This window comes from Martes martes (assembly GCF_963455335.1).
Source record: "Martes martes genome assembly, chromosome: 5".
NCBI classification, from domain to species: domain Eukaryota; kingdom Metazoa; phylum Chordata; class Mammalia; order Carnivora; family Mustelidae; genus Martes; species Martes martes.
In genome coordinates, this window is record NC_137892.1 from 16401641 (window position 1) to 16423137 (window position 21497).

Here is a 21497-nt window from a genome sequence, read left to right on the forward strand (position 1 = left end):
TCATGAGATTGAGCAGCTTGTCTGCAGACTTCATATGCAAGATATTTAATAAGTTTATGACAGAGAATACTAACAAAATGGTTTTGGGGGAAACCGATCAATGTGGAGGAATCTAGATTGTAAGACTTTGAGCAGAATTTAGAAGAATTTAATTCCAAATAAACTGTGAACAGTGTAGTTGTTCATGGTCCTATTATTATTATTATCATTATTAATTATCACTAGAGGGAATTAGAAGAAAATGTTGTAAAAGAATAATAGAGGAGGGGCACCTGTGTAGCTCATTCAGTTAAGTGTCTGCCTTCAGCTCCAGTCATGATCCCCAGGTCCTGGGTTTCAGGAGCCACGGTGGGCTTCATGGTGAGTAGGGAGTCTTCTTCTCTGTCTCTCTCCTCTGCCTTTACCCCTTCCCACTTCTCATTCCCTCTCTCTCAGAGAGAGAGAATTTCCTTAGATGTTTCTTAGATGAATAAACAAAATCTTTAAAAATTAAAAAGAAAAACAATGATAGAGGACATTCAGGAAAATATATGTAACACAGGTAAGTTAAGAATAAAGTTGCTTAATACACGCACTAGTGAATAAACAGGGAACTGGTGACATAAGCGATAAAGATGTGGTGGCAATGACCAACAATTCGTTAAGTTATAAAGAATCCAGGAAGAAATTCTAGAAAAATTGCTGAACAAGCTGAAGATTAAAGTGAGAAAAACAAAAGCTGTAATTTAAAAGAAAAAAAAAGCTAAATGAGTATTGTGAGATATTGTGCTATAATTTTGTTGTTCTGTTTTTCAGCTAGTAGAATCAAGGAAGTTATGAAAAGTTGGAAAATTGAAGATGATAAAGAAGGAACATTAGGGATAGGTTCAAGAGGCACTCAGGAAATAATAATACTTGACCCATTCATTCTCTCTTTAAAAGCAGAGAGAAATGATTAGAAAAGAAATAATTTGAAGTATAAAAATGTAACCAAAATAACAGAAATAAAGTCAGTGTAGGTAAATGTATCAACTTATTAATTTATATTCCATTTGAGATATTAGAGTAAGTAAAGTTCCAAACGATATTAATATTTTGTCACAGGAACAGAAGATAATTTTTCACTATTGTGCACAGAGCATTTGTTCTAGAAAAAAAATCACTTTGCCCCATATTATCTGTACCCTCAAATAAAAATGTAAGACTGAAAACAACCAAAACATTTTATTCTAATTATCCAGTTTTCAGCAACATTATCTCCAAAATTTCATTGACATGCAAGTGTATTTATGTAATCTATATCTATATTTATACATAATTGATCATAAGAAAATTGCATACCCCAATGGTAGTGTGTAGAAATATTGAACTTTTATATATTTATTGTAGGTTGTAATTGTCACTTCATTACTACAGTAGGAATAAAATAATATCATGAAAAAAATAATATTGTGTAGACTAGAGGAGGACCGCTTAATTTTCTTTCAACAGTATTACAGGTTACAATATAGATTATAATTGGTAGAGGTAAAGACTAAAATATTTAAAAACCATATTTCCACAATTTGATTCTTCATGGGATCAGAATTTCACTCCTTACTTTCCAGGTGCAAATTGCATTACCCACAAATGTTAAATTCCACAATCATTATGGGATTTCTCTTCACGGGGCTTTCTGATGTGTGGGAATTATGGATTTTGCATGCTATAACCTTCTCTCTGATGTATGTAGTCACTCTGATGGAGAACATTATCATTGTTACTGTCACCACCCTTGACAGGAGTCTTCACACACCCATGTACTTCTTCAAGAATTTGTCCATCTTGGATGCCTGCTACATTTCTGTAACAGTTCCTAACTCATGCATCAATTCCCTGCTTGACAACAGCACCATTTCAAAGACTGGGTATGTAGCTCAGGTCTTCCTAGTGGTTTTCTTTGTATATGTGGAGCTTCTGTTTCTGACTATCATGGCCCATGACCGCCACGTGGCAATCTGCCAACACCTTCTCTACCTTGTGATCATGAACTCTCAAATATGCATCCAAATGACTCTGGCTTCCATACTCAGTGGTCTCATCTATGCTGGTGTCCAGACTGGCAACACATTTCAGCTACCCTTCTGTCAGTCCAATGTCATCCATCAATTTTTTTGTGATATCCCCTCCCTGCTAAAGATCTCCTGCTCTGACACCTTTAGCAATGAGATAGTGATCATTGCCTCTGGTCTGGGGATTGGCGGTGGCTGTTTCATCTACATCATCAGGTCTTATATTTACATATTTTCTACTGTTCTCAAGTTTCCAATTGGAGCAGACAGGAAAAAGGCTTTTTCTACCTGTGTCCCTCACATCCTTGTGGTGTCTGTCTTCCTCAGTTCAGGCTTTTATGTATACATGAGGCCATCTGAAAATTCTTCCACTATCCAGGACATGGTCCTTTCTATCTTCTATTCCATAATCCCCCCACTCTTCAACCCTATTATATATAGTCTTAGAAATGAACAAATAAAATACACCATTAATAAAATGAGAATGTTTATTCCAAAAATGTATAGGAAATTGCTGAGGCTCACCCTAAATTATTGAATAAAATTTGTGTTTCTGGCAATAAACTGAGAAATTTATTAGAATTCTATCAATATAACTTACATTAATATATAACGTCATTAAAATATATCATTTATCAATATAATTTCCCTTCTGATGTGTTGAATTATCTGAGTATGTCACTAGGTAAAGAATATGGTATTACGGATAAGAAATCCCTATTCATGCTTTGATAATTTAAGAACACTCATTAAAAATTTTAGTCTAAAAAGATAAAAAAGTTATCCTTAGAAGTATTTTGTATTTATTAGCAATTTAAATATTTAAAAACTTACTACTAAGCAGTAGCATAGAGGAGTCACAATCATTCAAAAATAAATATGAAAAATATAATTCCTTCCAAATACCATGATATGTGAATGCAGTGTAGCTATGAAAAGAGAAGTGAATTTAGTGGGGGTATGGAGTCATGTATGAGAGGATCAGAACTATTTTACACAACTTGTTCATATGGCAAGGGAAATGTAGATACATTATACTTGTCATCAGTCCAAAATTTTCTAAAAATGTTTTCAAGTGGCTTGGGGATACATTTACATGCTTATGCTTTAAACATTTTTGTTAGATTGATTGAAGGAATGTACAAATTTTCTCTCCCCACTTATCATCACATGCTTCTTCATACACACATTAAGACCACTGGGAAGTAAAAATAATGCTATTTTGTTTTCTGATAGTGTCATCTAAAAATGCTTATATTTTTGTTAATAATATGTCATTATATGGTAGATTATACTGCAAGAATTAGCAACCTAAAGTTTTAATAGCTCAAGAGAACAAAGGTTTACCTCTAGCTAATAGCATATGCCAAGTGGGTGCTATCCGGGGACTCCCTGAATTGAATGCATTTGACAGTGCCATTAAAAATAAGAACTCAGTTAGTTTTAAGCATTTACTTAAAAAATGCAAATAGAAAAAGTGGGAGCATTCTCCAATCAGAAGCCACATGACTACACCTGACCTGAAAATATCAAGATTTTGACATCATCCTTGAACTCTCAAGAAGAAAACCATATATCAAATATTAAAAATAAACACAAGGATGCATTTTGAAAACAGGTTTTGATAGTAAACAATTTAAGCTACATATTTGAGAAGACATTCAAACATCTATATTGACATCAAGGAGAATCACAATACCAAAGTATACAATCATGTGAAAAAAATTTGACATACATATAAAAACAGAGTCATTGCAGGATTTTTACTGTTTTGAATAATATAAAATAATTTTGAGTATGGGAAGACAAATACCATGGTCAAGACTCAGTCACAGGGAGAAAAAAAAATGTATGAACGTGTACACCAGGTCTATTTGTCTCTATCAGTCAATTCTTCTCTCATTTTATTGGCCAAATAAGTCACATGGCCACACTTGCTGTCAAAGGGAGAGGTAGGCAACCTACCCACACTTCAAGAAGAGGAAGTGATCTGTATTGCCTGACTGAAAGGATGAAATGTGAGATTCTGACTGTCTGTTGCCCATGCAATTATTATTAGCATTATGATCACTGTACATATTCTAAGCCATCACATCATAACAAAAATTCTCAGAGAATAATAAGTGTAACATAAAGTGGCATGAATTGTACAAAGCCTTACAATGCATTATCTTGTGAACTCTTCAACAACGTCATGTAACTAATAATAATGTTCCCACATTTTACAGATGAGTGTCCTGGTTTAGAAACATTAGTTTGTCTATTTCATTTTTATGGTTTTTCCTCCTATTTTGGGCCAGTTTGTACTTTAAAAAAAATGGTCCTTGAGTCTTGAACTTAGGTCATTTGATATGGAAAGAGTAATACTATAATGTTCCCTCTACATACTGCTTTTGTTGAGTCCATAAGTTTTGCTATGTTGTGTTATATTTTTGTTTTCACAAGATTTTACTGATTTCAAATTTGATTTTATTTTTGTCACATTGGTTGTAAAACATCATGTTGTTTCATTGTCAAATATTGGCTTTTTCCAATTTTCCTTTTGTTATTTATTTCCAGTTTTATTTTACTGTGGTTGAAAAATATATCTCGTGTAATTTCAAGGTTCTCAAATTTGTTAAAACTTGTTCTTTTACCTAACATATGATCAATCTTGGAGAATGCTGCATGTTTGAGAAAAAGTATATTCTACTGCTATTGGTTGGAATGTTCTATGTATTATCATTAAGCACATTTGGTCTGTAGTGACATTCATGTTTATGTTATTGATTTACTTATTGATTCTCTGTACAGATGATCTATTAGAACTTCATATTGTAGCCTGGGAATACTTCTTAACAGCTCATGACTTCACTCTCTGAGTCCTCAGGTTTTCTCTCTACTTCCTTCAGAATATATAAACTGACTTTGGAACAGAGTGTACTTTTCAGCCTGAGTTTCACAAAATTCAAGTAATCTAAAAGCCCTGTGTTGTTGCTGTCATATAAAATGTCTGTTCCTGGGGCGCCTGGGTGGCTCAGTGGGTCCGGCCTCTGCCTTTGGTTCAGGTCATGATCTCAGCATCCTGGAATCGAGCCCCGCATCAGGTTCTCTGCTTGGTGGGGAGCCTGCTTCCCTCTCTCTCTGCATGCCTCTCTGCCTATTGTGATCTATCTGTCAAATAAATAAATAAAATCTTTAAAAAAATGTCTGTTCCTGCATGATGTATGAACTTCTCAAGACCGTCTTCACTTGTGATGCCAACTGAAAATTTGAGGGTCCCACAAACCATTCTGTTTCAGTAGTTTGCTAAAAATACTCACAGAATTCAGAAAAGCCTTTAGCCAATAGCTATGTGTTATTACAACAATTTAGCCAGGGGATACAATATCTCAAGGGTCCCAAAGGTCCAGAAAAACAAATAAATTTATGAGGCAGGACATTTGAAAGACTTATAAGTTACAATACTGGAGCTGAAGACAAAGGGCAAACATTCCTTTAAGAAAGGCTAAACCATTACTGAATAGTTCCTTTAGTCCATGCTGGCAAGGGAAAAAAAAAAAAAAAAACTTTAAAAATTCACAGCTCTTCTGAAACAGGAAAACAAAAAACCTTGAACAGACTGGCAAACAGTAAAGAAACTGAATCAGTAATAAAAAAAAGAAGGCAAAAAACAAAAACAAACAAAAAAAGCAAAAACAAAACCCAGAAGTCTAGAGCAGGATGTCTTCACAAATGAATTCTACCAAACATTAAAAAAAAAAACATAAAGTATACAGATTCTTCTCTGACTATTCCAAAAAATAGAAATAAAAAGAAAACTTCCAAACGTATTCTATGAGGCCAGCATTACCCTGATACCAAAATCAGACAAAGACTCCATTGAAAAACAGAATGACAGACCAATAGCCCTGATGAACATGGATGCAAAAATTCTCCACAAAATACTAACAAGTTGAATCCAACACAACATTAAAAGAATCATTCATCATGATCAAATGAGATTTACTCTTTGGATGCAAAGGTGGTTCAATATTTGCAAACCAATTTCATACACCACATTAATAAAAAGTAATAAGAACTATATGATAATTTCAATAGATGCAGAAAAATCACTTGACAAGTACAACACTAATTCATGAAAAAAGCATTCAGAAAGGAGTGCTAAAGGGGATGTATATCAACATAATAAGGTCCATATACAAAAAATTCACAGCTGATATCATCATCAGGACCACATGAGAGCTTTTTGCTTTTCCCTTACAGGCAGGAACAAGACAAGGATATCCACTGTCACAAAATCTATTTAACATAATATTAAAAATTGTAACCACAACCATCAGAAACCACAAAAAAGTAAAAGGCATTCAAATTTAAAAGAAAAAGTTAAACTTTCACCATTTGTAGAAGACATAATACTCTACATAGAAAGTCCAAAATACTCCACCAAAAAGTTGCTAGAACTGATACATGAATTCTAGAGTTGCAGTGTATAATATCAACATACAGAAATCTGTTTGATTTCTATACACCTATAATGAAACAGCCAAAAGATAAATGAAGGAATCAATCCCATCCACAATGGTACCTAAAACCATAAGATACTTCAAAATAAACCTAACCAAAAAGGTAGAATATCTATACTCTGAAAGCTATAACACTGATGAAAGTAATTGAAGACAAAATAAATGGGAAAAAAAGTTAAAGGCTCATGGATTAGCATAACAAATATTGTTAAAATGTTTATACTACTGTTTCTTTTGCTGTGCAGAAGCTTTTGATCTTGATGAAGTCCCAAAAGTTCATTTTCGCTTTTGTTTCCTTCGCCTTTAAGAGGCAACCCACGGAATGGGAGAAGATATTTGCAAATGACAGTACAGACAAAAGGCTGATATCCAGGATCTATAAAGAACTCCTCAAACGCAACACACACAAAACAGACAATCATATTAAAAAATGGGCAGAAGATATGAACAGACACTTCTCCAATGAAGACATACAAATGGCTACCAGACACATGAAAAAATGTTCATCATCACTAGCCATCAGGGAGATTCAAATCAAAACCACATTGAGATACCACCTTACACCAGTTAGAATGGCCAAAATTAGCAAGACAGGAAACAACGTGTGTTGGAGAGGATGTGGAGAAAGGGGAACCCTCTTCCACTGTTGGTGGGAATGCAAACTGGTGCAGCCACTTTGGAGAACAGTGTGGAGATTCCTCAGGAAATTAAAAATAGAGCTTCCCTAGGACCCTGCAATTGCACTACTGGGTATTTACCCCAAAGATACAGATGTAGTGAAAAGAAGGGCCATCTGTACCCCAATGTTTATAGCAGCAATGGCCACGGTCGCCAAACTGTGGAAAGAACCAAGATGCCCTTCAACGGATGAATGGATAAGGAAGATGTGGTCCATATACACTATGGAGTATTATGCCTCCATCATAAAGGATGAATACCCAACTTTTGTAGCAACATGGACAGGACTGGAAGAGATTATGCTGAGTGAAATAAGTCAAACGGAGAGAGTCAAGTATCATATGGTTTCACTTATTTGTGGAGCATAACAACATGGAGAACATGGGGAGATGGAGTGGAGAAGGGAGTTGAGGGAAATTGGAAGGGTAGGGGAACCATGAGAGACTATGGACTCTGAAAAACAACCTAAGGGTTTTGAAGGGGCAGGGGGTGGGAGGTTGGGGGAACCAGGTGGTGGGGATTATGGAGGGCACAGATTGCATGGAACACAGGCTGTGGTGAAAAAACAATGAATACTGTTACGCTGAAAATAAATTAAAAAATTGCTAAAAAAAAGATAGTACGGACACTTTAACGTCAATAAATTTGAAATTTCAGTGAAATGAAAATTCAACATAAAAATTCAACTTAGCTAAAACTGACGCAATAAGAAGTAGAAAGTATAAATTGTCTTTTTATTGCTTTCTTTAGGGGTAATGTTTTTTTAGAAATGAATTATCAGACATTCTCTCCTTTATCTATGCACATAGCAGCTCCATGAGGGGACTATTCCTATTAAACCCAGTATGGTTCTGTACAGTGAAAAATTGAAGGTCCTTTCCCTTCCATTTCCTTTCAGACTACATTTAAGAAACTTTCTCATCATGTCTGTTACACCTGTACATAATGTGGACATTAACTGCTCTTTGCCTGTCTACCCTATATAAATACATGCTGATGGCAGTCTGGGTCCAGGCAGAGTTATATAAGCCTTGGCTGGAACAGGAGAGTGGGAACATTCCTCCATATTAATACTTAAATAGGTCTTATTCTAACTATTTTCCACAGATTGGTGCTAAGGCAAAGTGATAACTTTTTAAACATTATCACAGAAGGACATCATGGTGATAATTTGTTTAAAACAAATTAATTTCTGATTCTATATGCTAACACTGTATATAAAATATATTTTGCCTAGGGGAGGATGGGCGAAATAAGTGGAGAGACTAAGAGTACACTTACTGTGATGAGCACTGGGAATGCATAGAGTTGGTAAATCACTGTATTGTACACCTGAAACTAATATAACAGTGTATGTCAACTATACTGAAATTAAAATTAAAAAATAATAAAATACGTACCAGTTAAAAAGAAAAAAAAATGTTTATACTACTGAGTGCAATCTACACATTTAGTGGAATGCCCATCAAAATGCCATGAGCATTTTTAAAATAGCTAGAACAAGCAATCCTAAAATTTCTATGGAACCACCAAAGACCCCAAATAGCCAAAACAATCTTGAAAAAGCAAAGCAAAGCTGGAAACATCACATTTACAGACCTCAAGTTTTATTACAAAGTTGTAATCATCAAGACAGTATGGTAATGGCATGAAATAGAAAAAGAGATCAATAGAATGAATAAAAAGATGGAAATGATCCCACAATTATATGGTCAACTATTATTTGACAAGGCAGGAAAGAATACCAATGGAAAAAAGACAGCCTCTTCAACAAATGGTGTTGGGAAAACTGAACAGCCAAATGCAGAAGAATGAAACTAGACCACTTTCTTGCACCATATATGAAAATAAATTTTAAGAAGATGAAAGATGTAAACGTGAGACAGGAATCCATCAAAATCCTAGAGGATAGAACAGGCAGCAACCTCTTTGCCATCTGCCATAGCAACTTCTTTCTAGATAGGTCTCCTGAGCAAGGACAACAAAAGGAAAATAACCTCTTGAGTCTTTACCAAAATAAAAATCTTCTGCACAGCAAAGAGAACAATCTAGAAACCTAAAAGACAACCTGCAGAATGGGAGATGATATTCACAAATGAAATACCTGATAAAGGGTTAATATCCAAAATATATATAAAACTCAACACCCAGAGGGGCCTGGGTGGCTCAGTTGTTAACTGTCTGCCTTTAGCTCAGGTCATGATCCCAGGGTCCTGGGATTAAGCCCCGCATTTGTCTTCCTTCTCAGTAGGAAGCCTGCTTCTCCCTCTCCCACTCCTGTGTTTGTGTTTCTTCTCTTCCGGTGTCTCTCTCTGTCAAATAAAAAATATAATCATTAAATTTTTTAAAATAAAGTTAAATAAAACTCAACACCCAAGAACAGATAAGTCAGTTAGAAATGGGCAGAAGATATGAGTAGACTTTTTTTTTTTCCAAAAGAAGACATCCAGGGGTACCTGGGTGGATCAGTGGGTTAAAGCCTCTGCCTTCAGCTCAGGTCATGATTGCAGGGTCCTGGGATCGAGCCCCGCATTGGTCTCTCTGCTCAGCAGGGAGCCGGCTTCCTCCTCTCTCTGCCTGCCTCTCTGCCTACTTGTGATCTTTGTCTGTCAAATAAATAAATAAAATCTTAAAAAAAAGAAGACATCCAAATAGCTAACAAACACATGAAAAGATGCTCAACATCATTCATCCGGGAAATACAAATCAAAACTGCATGACATATCACTCCATGCCCGTCAGAATGGCTAAACTTAATACCATAAACAACAGGTGTTCACAAGGATGTAGAGAAAGAGGGAACTCTCCTATACTATTGGTGGGAATGCAAACTGGAAAACAGTATGGAAGTTGTTCAAAAAGTTGAAAGTACAACTGCATTTTGATCCATCAATTGAACTTCTAGGTATTTGACCAAAGAATACAAAAATACTAATTTGAAGGGATACATGCACCTCGATGTTTACAGCAACACTGTCAACAATAGTCAAATTATGGGGGAAAAAAACCAAAAGTACATTGAGTGATGGGTGGGTAAAGACAATGTGGTATGCATACAAAATGGAATATCACTCAGCCATCAAAAATGAAATCTTGTCATTCTCAATGATGTGTATTGAGCTAGAGTGTATTAGGCTAAGTGAAATAAGTCAGGGAAAGACAAAAGCCACATTATTTCACTCATAGGTGAAATTTAAGAAACAAAATCTCTGAACATATGCGGGCCAGGGGGTGAGAGAGAGAGGCAAATAACCTATAAGAGACTTCTAACTGTAGAGAAGAAATTGAGGGTTGTTGGAAGGAAGTGGGTGGGGAATGGGCTAAATGGGTGATGGGTGTCCAGGAACATATTTGTTATATGACCAAAATAAAAAGAAATATGAGATTTAAGATTCAGATAGAGCAAAAAACCTTTCCTGTTTTTCAAAGAAATAATTATCTAACTAGAAAAACCAACTTCAACAGATCCCTTTATTAGCCTGGAAAGATAGTTCATCAAGATCAGTCTATAAAATTCCTTAGCATTTCCTCTATACAAGCAATGGTGATTTAGGGGAAATAAACCACTATTTTCAGTAAAAAGTAAGTTTAAAACACATATTTCAAAGTAACTTACAATACAAAAAAATATCTTATATGGATAAAATAAAAGACAAGGAAAATGATTAGAAGAAATAGGTATTTTGTGTTCAAGGATGGCATCACAATATTATAACAATGTCAATACTGTTTGATTTTTATATATATATATATATATATATATATATATATATATATATATATAATTTTTTCCACCGTAACAGAATTCATTGTTTTTGCACCACACCCAGTGCTCCATGCAATACGTGCCCTACTTAATACCCATCACCTGGCTCCCTCAACCTCCCACCCCCGCCCCTTCAAAACCCTCAGATTGTTTTTCAGAGCCCATAGTCTCTCATGGTTCACCTCCCCTTCCAATTTCCCTCAACTCCCTTCTCCTTTCCATCTCCCTATGTCCTCCATGTTATTGTTATGCTGCACAAATAAGTGAAACCATACAATAAATGACTTTCTCTGCTTGACTTATTTCACTCAGCATAATCTCTTCCAGTCCCGTCCATGTCGATACAAAAGTTGGGTATTCACCCTTTCTGATAGAGGCATAATACTCCATAGTGTATATGGACCACATCTTCCTTATCCATTCATCCGTTGAAGGGCATCTTGGTTCTTTCCACAGTTTGGCGACCGTGGCCATTGCTGCTATAAACATTGGGGTACAGATGGCCCTTCTTTTCACTCCATCTGTATCTTTTGGGTAAATACCCAGTAGTGCAATTGCAGGGTCATAGGGAAGCTCTATTTTTAATTTCTTAAGGAATCTCCACACTGTTCTCCAAAGTGGCTGTACCAACTTGCATTCCCACCAACATTGTAACAGTGTTCCCCTTTCTCCACGTCCTCTCCAACATGCATTGTTTCCTGTGTTGCTAATTTTGGCCATTCAAACTGGTGTAAGGTGGTATCTCAATGTGGTTTTAATTTGAATCTCCCTGATGGCTAGTGATGATGAGCATTTTTCTCATGTGTCTGATTGCCATTTGTATGTCTTCATTGGAGAAGTGTCTGTTCATGTTCTGCCCATTTTTTGATATGATTATCTGTTTTGTTTGTGTTGAGTTTGAGAAGTTCTTTATATATTCTGGATATCAACCTTTTATCTGTACTGTCATTTGCAAATATCTTCTCCCATTCCGTGGGTTGCCTCTTTGTTTTGTTGACTGTTTCCTTTGCTGTGCAGAAGCTTTTGATCTTGATGAAGTCCCAAAAGTTCATTTTCGCTTTTGTTTCCATTGCCTTTGGAGACATATCTTGAAAGAAGTTGCTGTGGCTGATATCAAAGAGGTTACTGCCTATGTTCTCCTCTAGGATTCTGATGGATTCCTGTCTCATGTTGAGGTCTTTTATCCATTTTGAGTTTATCTTTGTGTACAGTGTAAGAGAATGGTCGAGTTTCATTCTTCTACATACAACTGTCCAATTTTCCCAGCACCATTTATTGAAGAGACTGTCTTTTTTCCACTGGATATATTTTTCCTGTTTTGTCGAAGGTTATTTGACGATAGAGTTGAGGGTCCATACCTGGGCTCTCTACTCTGATCCACTGGTCTATGTGTCTGCTTTTATGCCAGTACCATGCTGTCTTGGTGATCACAGCTTTGCAGTAAAGCTTGGAATCAGGTAACATGATGCCGCCAGTTTTATTTTTCTTTTTCAACAATTCCTTAGCAATTCGGGGTCTCTTCTGATTCCATACAAATTTTAGAATTATTTGCTCCAGCCCTTTAAAAATACCGGTGGGATTTTGATCAGAATGGCATTAAAAGTATGGATTGCTCCAGGCACATTAAACATTTTAACAATGTTTATTCTTCAGATCCTAGAGCATGGAATGGTCTTCCATCTTTTTGTGTCTTCTTCAATTTCTTTCATGAGTGTTCTGTAGTTCCTTGAGTACAGATCCTTTACCTCTTTGGTTAGGTTTATTCTGAGGTATCTTATGGTTTTGGTGCTATAGTAAATGGAATCGGTTCTCTAATTTGCTTTTCTGTATTTTCATTGTTAGTGTATAAGAAAGCCACTGATTTCTGTACATTGACTTTGTATCCTACCCCATTACTGAATTGCTGTATGCGTTCTAGTAGTTTCGAAGTCGAGCCTTTTGGTTTTTCCATATAAAGTATCATGTCATCTGCGAAGAGAGAGAGTTCGACTTCTTCATTGCCAATTTTGATACCTTTTATTTCTCTTTGTTTTCTGATTGCTGTTGTTAGGACTTCTAATACTATGTTGAACAAGAGTGGTGAGAGTGGGCATCTTTGTCGTGTTCCTGGTCTCAGCGGGAAGGCTGCAAGCTTTTTCCCATTGAGGATGATATTTGCTGTGGGTCTTTCATAGATAGATTTTATGATATATATTTTTAATATTTGTTTTACAGATTTAATACTACTTAGTGTTAAATCATAACAGTATACAAAGAAATCATTGTCTCATTATGGATCTCAAAACCCAACTTACATATATAGAATCTTGAAATCTGATAAAGGAGAAAATGTAGGACAAAATTACTATTACCTTGTGTAGAGAAAAATTCCTCAGTACACAGAGAAAAGTAAATTTAGAGTCCTATTTACACATATACAGAAAATTGACCACTGTTGATTAGACAATTCAGTAAGGATGTTATATTATAGAATTATTTGAACATAATATAAAATAATCTATTTCTTGTAAGGAATGGACAGATTTCTTCAACAAAAGATTAAGGAAAGGGTACTTAATTACACTAAAATTATAAAAATCAATCTAGTAAAAGGCATCATGGTCAAAATTAACACAATGATACAGACTGAAAGACGATAATCTACACACTTAAACAAAACAATAGCATCTAAAATGTTTAAGAAATTTCTACATATCATTGAAGAGACCTCAATTTAACTAAAAATCAGGGAAATGAAATTTGGGAGGTTCGGTGAGACTGGTGTTGGGTATTATGGAGGGCATAGATTTCATGGACCACTGGGTGTGGTACATAAACAATGAATTCTGGAGCACTGAAAATAAGTTTTAAAAATAAATAAAAATTAAAACAAACACACCAAATCAATAAAGTACCACTCTGTAAAATAGAATAGCAAAATTTCGGAGGCTGAATAATATTATATGGTGCAATGAATATGGACATGTAATTTTTTTCTAAATTGCCACTTGTAATATAGTTGGGTTTGGCATCTTTGGGTACAATATACTAGTATCAGCTGATTTGTATTTAAGATTCATGGTCATTAATACAAAAATAAATTCTCAGAATTATCAGGATAATAAAAATAATGTAAATAACTTCAAATTTGCTTTGAGTTATGAATAATAGATTCTCCAAAAATATGTGACTTAACCACAAAATTTTAAAAAATTCCCTTTCTTTTAATAAAATGCTTAGATTTAGGCAGTTTGTGATAGAAGATAAAACTTAAGCATTTCTTAATAAATCTTAGGTTAAATAAAATAAACAAGTGATGACATCTTCAATGACATCAAGAATTGTTTTCAAGCCATAGAAATAAAAACCAGGAAATACTGTAATAAATAAATTAATTTAAATAATGACTTCAAATAGGTATTTTCATGCATGGAAATGTGACAAATATTAAATAGCATTATAAATCACTGTAGAAAGAGGGTCCAATGCAACACAAAATTTTGTGAAAATTGGAATATCTCTGTAACAACATGAAATTATACTATTATTTTGCTTTATTAAAAAGCAAATTTAGGGGTGCCTGGGTGGCTCGGTGGATAAAAGCCTCTGCCTTCAGCTCAGGTCATCATCCCAGGGTCCTGGGATCGAGCCCCACATCGGGCTCTCTGCTCAGCAGGGAGCCTGCTTTCTCCTCTCTCTCTCTCTGCCTGCCTCTCTGTCTACTTGTGATCTCTATCTGTCAAATAAATAAAATCTTTTAAAAAAAGTATTTTACTTATTTATTTGACACAGAGAGAGAGATCACAAGTAGGCAGAATGGCAGGCAGAGAGAGAGGGGGGGAAGAAGGCTCCCTGCTGAGCAGAGAGCCCAACATGGTGCTTGATCCCAGGACCCTAGGATCATGACCTGAGCTGAAGGCAGAGGCTTAAAACAACTAAGCCACCCAGGCGCCCCTATTATTTTGCTTTTACAAGAGATACATTAATGACTTTTAAGGCAATTTATTGAAGAGGATATCTGAATGGCCAGTAAATATATGAGAAATCTACCCATATCAGTAAAAACAAAATACATATTAATATAAGAATGAGAAATCTTTTCTCACAAGCAGGTTCACAAAAGTTTTTCTTTTTTAAGATTTGTTTTATTTGATTTATTTTGGAAAGAGAGCATAAGTGGGGGCAGGGGCAGAAGGAGAGGGAGAGAGAGAATCTCAAGCAGACTTCCCCAGTGAGCAAGGAGCCTGGCATGGGATTCAATCCCTGGACCATGAGATCATGACCTGAGCCAAAATCAGGAGCCAGCCACTTAATCAACTGAGCCATCCAGGCACCTTTATGTTCATAAAAGTTAAAAACAGCAACAACAACAATACCCCTCCAAAAAACAGTAACAAACAATTTTGACAATGCAGTGAAAGAAAATGTTCTTTCTGCTTGCATCATTAGTGAAAATAAAAAATCCTACGAAATTTTCTTGCATACAATTGGATGATATTTTTGAAAGCACAGGCATTTTCCCTCTAGGATATTGTTTCTATTCTATATAACTCTTAGGTGGAGAACATCATTATCAAAATGAGGGATTACTTAGAAGCTGAGGTCAATATTAAATGAGCAGTAGATTCATAGGGAAGTAATGGTTCAGAACTGGACATGATAAATATTAGATGCAGAAGTAATGTCAAAACAACATTAAAGTACAGGCATTTGTTAGCATTTGGAATTTAGAAAAAAAAATATTAAATAAGGATAAACATAGGCAGTGATCATAAATGTGAACCAAAGTAAATGAGAAGGAGAAGTTTGAAAATTTGGTGGAGTCTAATTATCCATGGAGGAAAAATTAACGAAACACAAAATATTTGGAGATAATGGCAAGATAAGCAGTACCAGAATCTGAAGAGAATAACCACAAATAACAAGTGTTCAAATAAGAAAAAGAAAATAATTTAAAATTGTGTTGAAATCTCTAGTGTAGAAATCTTTTTTTTTAAGATTTTATTTAATTATTTGACAGACAGAGATCACAAGTAGGCAGAGAGGCAGGCAGAGAGAGAGGAGGAAGCAGGCTCCCTGCCGAGCAGAGAGCCCGATGTGGGACTCGATCCCAGGACCCTGGGATCATGACCTGAGCCGAAAGCAGAGGCTTTAACCCACTGAGCCACCCAGGTTCCCTGTAGTGTAGAAATCTTAAATCAAATGACTCCACAAATGAAACTACTTGAATAATCAGTTTGGAAATAATTAGTGAAATTTAAAAGGTTTAGAGGTAATAAAACCCAAATCTCAATGAGCATTTATCTCTATTCATTTTATTTTAGAATCAGGAAACCAACTGCCTCTTTGTCACTTAATGTTGTGGAGTAAGTAGTGAGATATTTTGAAATTATGAAAACAATTTTAAAAGGAGATTGCAAATGGAGTTATTAATATATGAATGAGCCAAGAGATACAGGGTGACAAGTGGAGGGGTTATACTACTAATCTAGAAAGAAACTGCATTTATTTTGTTCTCAAACATTAATAAGATTCACATTTTCAAAATAACTAATTTTATATGAGGTCTTAGGAGAAAAAAACAGGTAATAACATACATTACTATAATTAAAGACTAGGGACTGGATAACCTGGAGGGATTGAAAGTTGAAATCACAGATGACTAAGCAAAACATATTACTAGGTTTTCTAGGATTTCTCTAGAAATTTAAATGTTTTCAGTTGCTTAGTAAGTAGTTCCATGTCTCCCTAGAAACATCTAGAAGGTAAGTCAAGGAGGATGGTATATATTTAGAACTCTATTTCGAAGTTCAGTAAGCTGGAACTAGATGTCCTTCAAAAGCTACATACTAGAAGTTTTGTTACTTTGAAGTCCTCCAAATAGAGAGGTAATTTTCCATGTTGACCTGCAATTTATATTTTTATACTATCTGTAAAACTATGTAATATATTTCTTGTATTTAATATAGGGGATTGTAAATGTTAAATTAAATAATAACTGTAATGATGAAAAGAAAATGAAGACAGTATTTACAGCAACAAAATATAGGCTAGTTATAGACCTTTGCAAGACTCCAGTGGATCTACCCCATTCATGTTTTCAGTCACTTACGGGAATCTTACAGATTCCACCTGTATGCAAACATCTATTGTTTACTCATTCCATAAAAATTAAACATACACTTTACCAATTAAGAACCAACAATCTAGTAAGGAAGACAGAATATTAAAAAAATAAATTGTAGGAGAGTAACAGTGGAACTTACTGAAAGTCTAAAAAAAGTGTGATAAGACATGTGCAAAAAAGGTAATTCAGATCTAATGAACATACACTGAATGACACTTTAATGAGGAATTCATAAAAATTAATACATTCTAACTTACAACAACTCTCTGAGGCAGGCAGGAGGATAAAACAATCTCAGAGAGGTTAATGAACTTGCCTGACGACACAAGAGTTAGTGATAGATCAAGATTGCAAACTCATTTTTGTCTGATCTTAAGGTCCACAATATTAGCTTTTTATATGGAACAGAGTTAGATGCCACACATCTTCTGTAAATTTATTTATTTATTTTAAATTTTTAAATTAATTTTATTCCTTCATAAAACACCCAGTGCTCCATGCAACATGTGCAGGACTTGCTGTCTACAGAATGAAGAAGGAAACATAAGAAAGATGCATGTGTTTTGAAACTTGAAGGACAAATATGATATGATTTACAAAGGCAAAGGATTGTGAAACAGGAAATACATTATTTTTTAAGATTTTAAAAATTATTTATTTATTTATTTATTTTAGACAGAGAGATCATAAGCAGGAGGGGAGGGTAGAGGGAGAAGCAGACTTTCCACTGAGCAGGGATCCTGCTCCAGGACTGGACCCCAGGACCCAGGGATCATGACCTCAGTTGAAAGCAGACATTTAATACACTGAGCCACCCAGGTGCCCAGAAGAAAGATATCCTGAGAAATGAAAAACTCCTGGGTAGAGATCTACCTTCAGATTTATGTGTTGTATCTTTGGGATCTGAATGTAGAAATGTGTGGAATTGATATTGGGAAATGGAGAACACATTGACTTGAAATAAAGACTTGAATGACTCTGCAATACCTCACAAACAAGATCAATAATAAGATACTGCAGAAAATTTGAGCCACTTAACGCTTTTGAGAAAAAAAATTATATAATTCAATGGTCCTTTGGGGAAAACCCAAAAAGACTGTGTTAAATGACTGAAAAATAGAAAATCAGAATTTGTTCATAATGTCAGTGGTACAGATGCAATTTTTTTTCCTCAAGTACTGATGAACTTTTTCAAAAGCTATCAGCAATCTTTTTCTCTGAGAAGAGGTTTAATCTTCTATCAGGAGACAAGGGGAGTTTTATGTATAACATAAGTGTCTAATTCTTGCATCTGGTGGTGGGATTATAATGGTTATTCCTTGAATGTGGCACATTTAGCAGAGAAGTAGTCCCAGTGGCCCTGATCTGCATTAAATCAGCAATCTCTTGTTTTATTTTTTTCTCTCCCCTGCTCCTCTCAGCTTCTCTTCAGTCTAAGATTTTTTTTTCCTTTATTATTCACTGACTTTCAGTATTCTATTGTGTGTGGTCTTAGCTAACATGACTCCCCTCATCTTCTGTGTCTATCCCACTTCCTTTAATTTCCTTTTTAATCTGTATGTATGAAAAATATCTGTAAGTATAAGTATAAAAAACTGTTTAACTACCATTATGTTGTATATTTTTCAAGATATTTTTGACAAACAATGACTTTTTATTCCAAAATATGAGGATTTGATGATAATTTATGATGTTAATAAGTTTGTGAGGAAATTATTATACAACATATATAGAGATATAACATGTATTATATCCATAAGTGCTTAGCTCTAACATCTATACTGAGCTATTACATATTATGTACATAAAAGAGAATATATTCTTCTGAATATCCTATAACTAGGACTTTGTTTATGAAAGTTTCAACTGGAGAAGTCTGAGTTTACTGCTTGGAAATAAGTGCCTCAACAACCATAAAATGGTGTTCACTCTAATTTCCTGTGAGAGGGCAGTAAAGAGAATGAGAGTTTGTAGTGCGGTTTCAACATAAAGTTAGGTAATGCAATACAACATAATAACATAAAATTCCCGTATCGTTTTGTTCATGTCCAGGTTGAAGCAATAAAAAAGAAAGGAATGATTGAAGGACTATACAGACCCTATCTCTCCACTTACTAAATTAAGTATTTCATTGCTCTGTTGATAAATAGCAATTCAAACCCGTGTCTCATAAATAGAAACTACCTAGTCTTGATTAGTCCTACTGTCCCCAAACTGCTATTCTTCAGTGGGGTTCTAATATGGACTAAATAAAGTGGTGATCTTGCTTACGTGAAGAGACTGTGCAGAGGTGTAGTACTAAAATAGATCAGAGTTTGTTAGTGCATATGGATGGCAAAATAAAGTTATGATCAGAAACAGGGATGGCAAATGAGACCTAATTATGGAGTCATTTGCTCTCATTTATTAATAAAGGAGTCAAAGGAAGCAGAGTACTAAAAGATTATAACACTTCCTTAAGCAATTTGTATTTTATAAGCTACTTCAAAGAAATTTGATATATGGTTCGAAAATGAAATAAACTGCAGGATGGCAGCAACATTTTAGTTCCTCCAATGATTCCACTTGTGTCATAGGATTGACCCTAATTAAGTAGAAAGAAATAAGAAGACAATTAGATACAGAAAAAAAGGCACATAGCCCATGGAGTTTCTCAGACAATGTAGCTTTCTTGGAATTCCTAATCTTCTAATTTAAAGACTAGTTAATTATATAATTTTGGTCCAACCTGAAAGAGCCAATGAATCTGGCATTCTGTGTATAATTGAAGGATGCAGACCAATTGCTTAAAATCGTACCTAGTGGGGGAAAAATGACCAGAGATCTGTTAGAATTAAATTAATCACACTACTTGAGGCTAAGGCTTCTAAGATTAGGGAGGGTTCTAAGGCTTCTAAGGGTGCTAAGGCTTCTAAGATTAATATAAGCAGCCCACGAAGTCTTTCCTCCTTTTGATGCTTGTCTACCTCCCCCCCTCAAACCAGCAATCCATTTCCACAGCCACAACGTAGCGTTTAGTAGATCACCCAGGCCAGCACACAATACAGGACTCTGAAACCAACCATCCCCTTTTTGCAGGAGAGGAAAGCCTAGAGCAGAAAGGAAGACATATGAACCCCAATGTAAAAATCACAATAATTTCCTATAAAATATGCCTTGATTCATTATCTATTGAATAGGATCATTAAATCTCTGCTTTCATTTAATCTACATCCTAATGAAGAAAAACAAACAAAAATCAGATAAATTAGTTTGGTGTGAGACAGGATAAAGAATAAGAAGAATAAAAACAAAACAATATTTAGTGAGAGGCCATAAAGGCTTTATGAAGCAGAAAGCATTTAGATAAGAGCCTGAAAGTATTAAGAGATTGGTCTAAGGAATAGGGAATGGTAAGAAAGAACAGCTAGCAGAAACACACTGGGTTAGAGCATACCAAGTGTGTTCTAGAAATGAGGAGGCCAGTGTGCCTGGTGGTAAATGAGCCAAGGAGTTGCTAAGAACAAAGAGATTAAGGTAGGAGTGTGATAAGTTCCATTTTGAGCACACAGAAGATAAAATGCTCTATTATTTATGTGAAATCCAGGCAAAAAAATGAGGCAAAACATATTTTAGAGATAGATATTAAACTATATGTTGCATGTGGGGGTTGAGTGACTATGAAAGAATATGAGGAAATCTTTTGGAAAAAATCTGTATTTTCATCTGAGTGGTAGCCACATAGGTTCAAACATGTATCAAATTTCATCCATGGTATACTTAAGATGAGTTCAATCAACTCACCTTTCTTTTTTTTTAAGATTTTATTTATTTATTTGACATACAGAGATCACAAGTAGGCAGAGAGGCAGGCAGAGAGAGAGGAAGGGAAGCAGGCTCCCAGCTGAGCAGAGATCCCGATGGGGGGCTAGATCCCAGGACCCTGGGATCATGACTGAGCCGAAGGTAGAGACTTTAACCCACTGAGCCACCCAGGCACCCCTCAACTCACCTTTCTATATGTATGTTCACTTTCATAAGAAGTTTGTACAAATATCAGGAGACAACATAATTGTAAGCCACCCCCAATAAAATTAATACATATATTTACTGATGATATTAAAAGATAAAAAATAAGTATGCAGCAATATTTTTATGCCATAGACATTTATTTCATTAGTAATTCATTTAAAACACTTTATATACTTTGACCATGTATAAAAGGACGAGTTTTCATTAATAATTTAGCAGCAAAAAAGCAAAACAAAACAAAACAATTTAGCAACAAGGAACATGTTGTTAATCAGATTGTATTTATAACATACAATACTTTATGTAACATAACATATTATATATGTAATGTATGCATTCCTTCCCTATGAGAGAAATACATATATATATGTTGGTTAAAATATTTTGAGTTCATTGAAAAA

General features: G+C 35.0%; 1 protein-coding gene across 1 annotated transcript; it reads left to right on the forward strand.

The window, feature by feature from the left end:
• Nucleotides 1-1608: 1608 nt before the first annotated feature.
• LOC308342698 (olfactory receptor 14C36-like) lies at nt 1609-2568 on the forward strand (the record flags this gene model as incomplete). Its single annotated transcript, XM_080803263.1, has 1 exon — nt 1609-2568. One exon carries the CDS (start codon nt 1609-1611, stop codon nt 2566-2568), a length of 960 nt encoding a protein of 319 aa, XP_080659389.1.
• Nucleotides 2569-21497: the final 18929 nt, after the last annotated feature.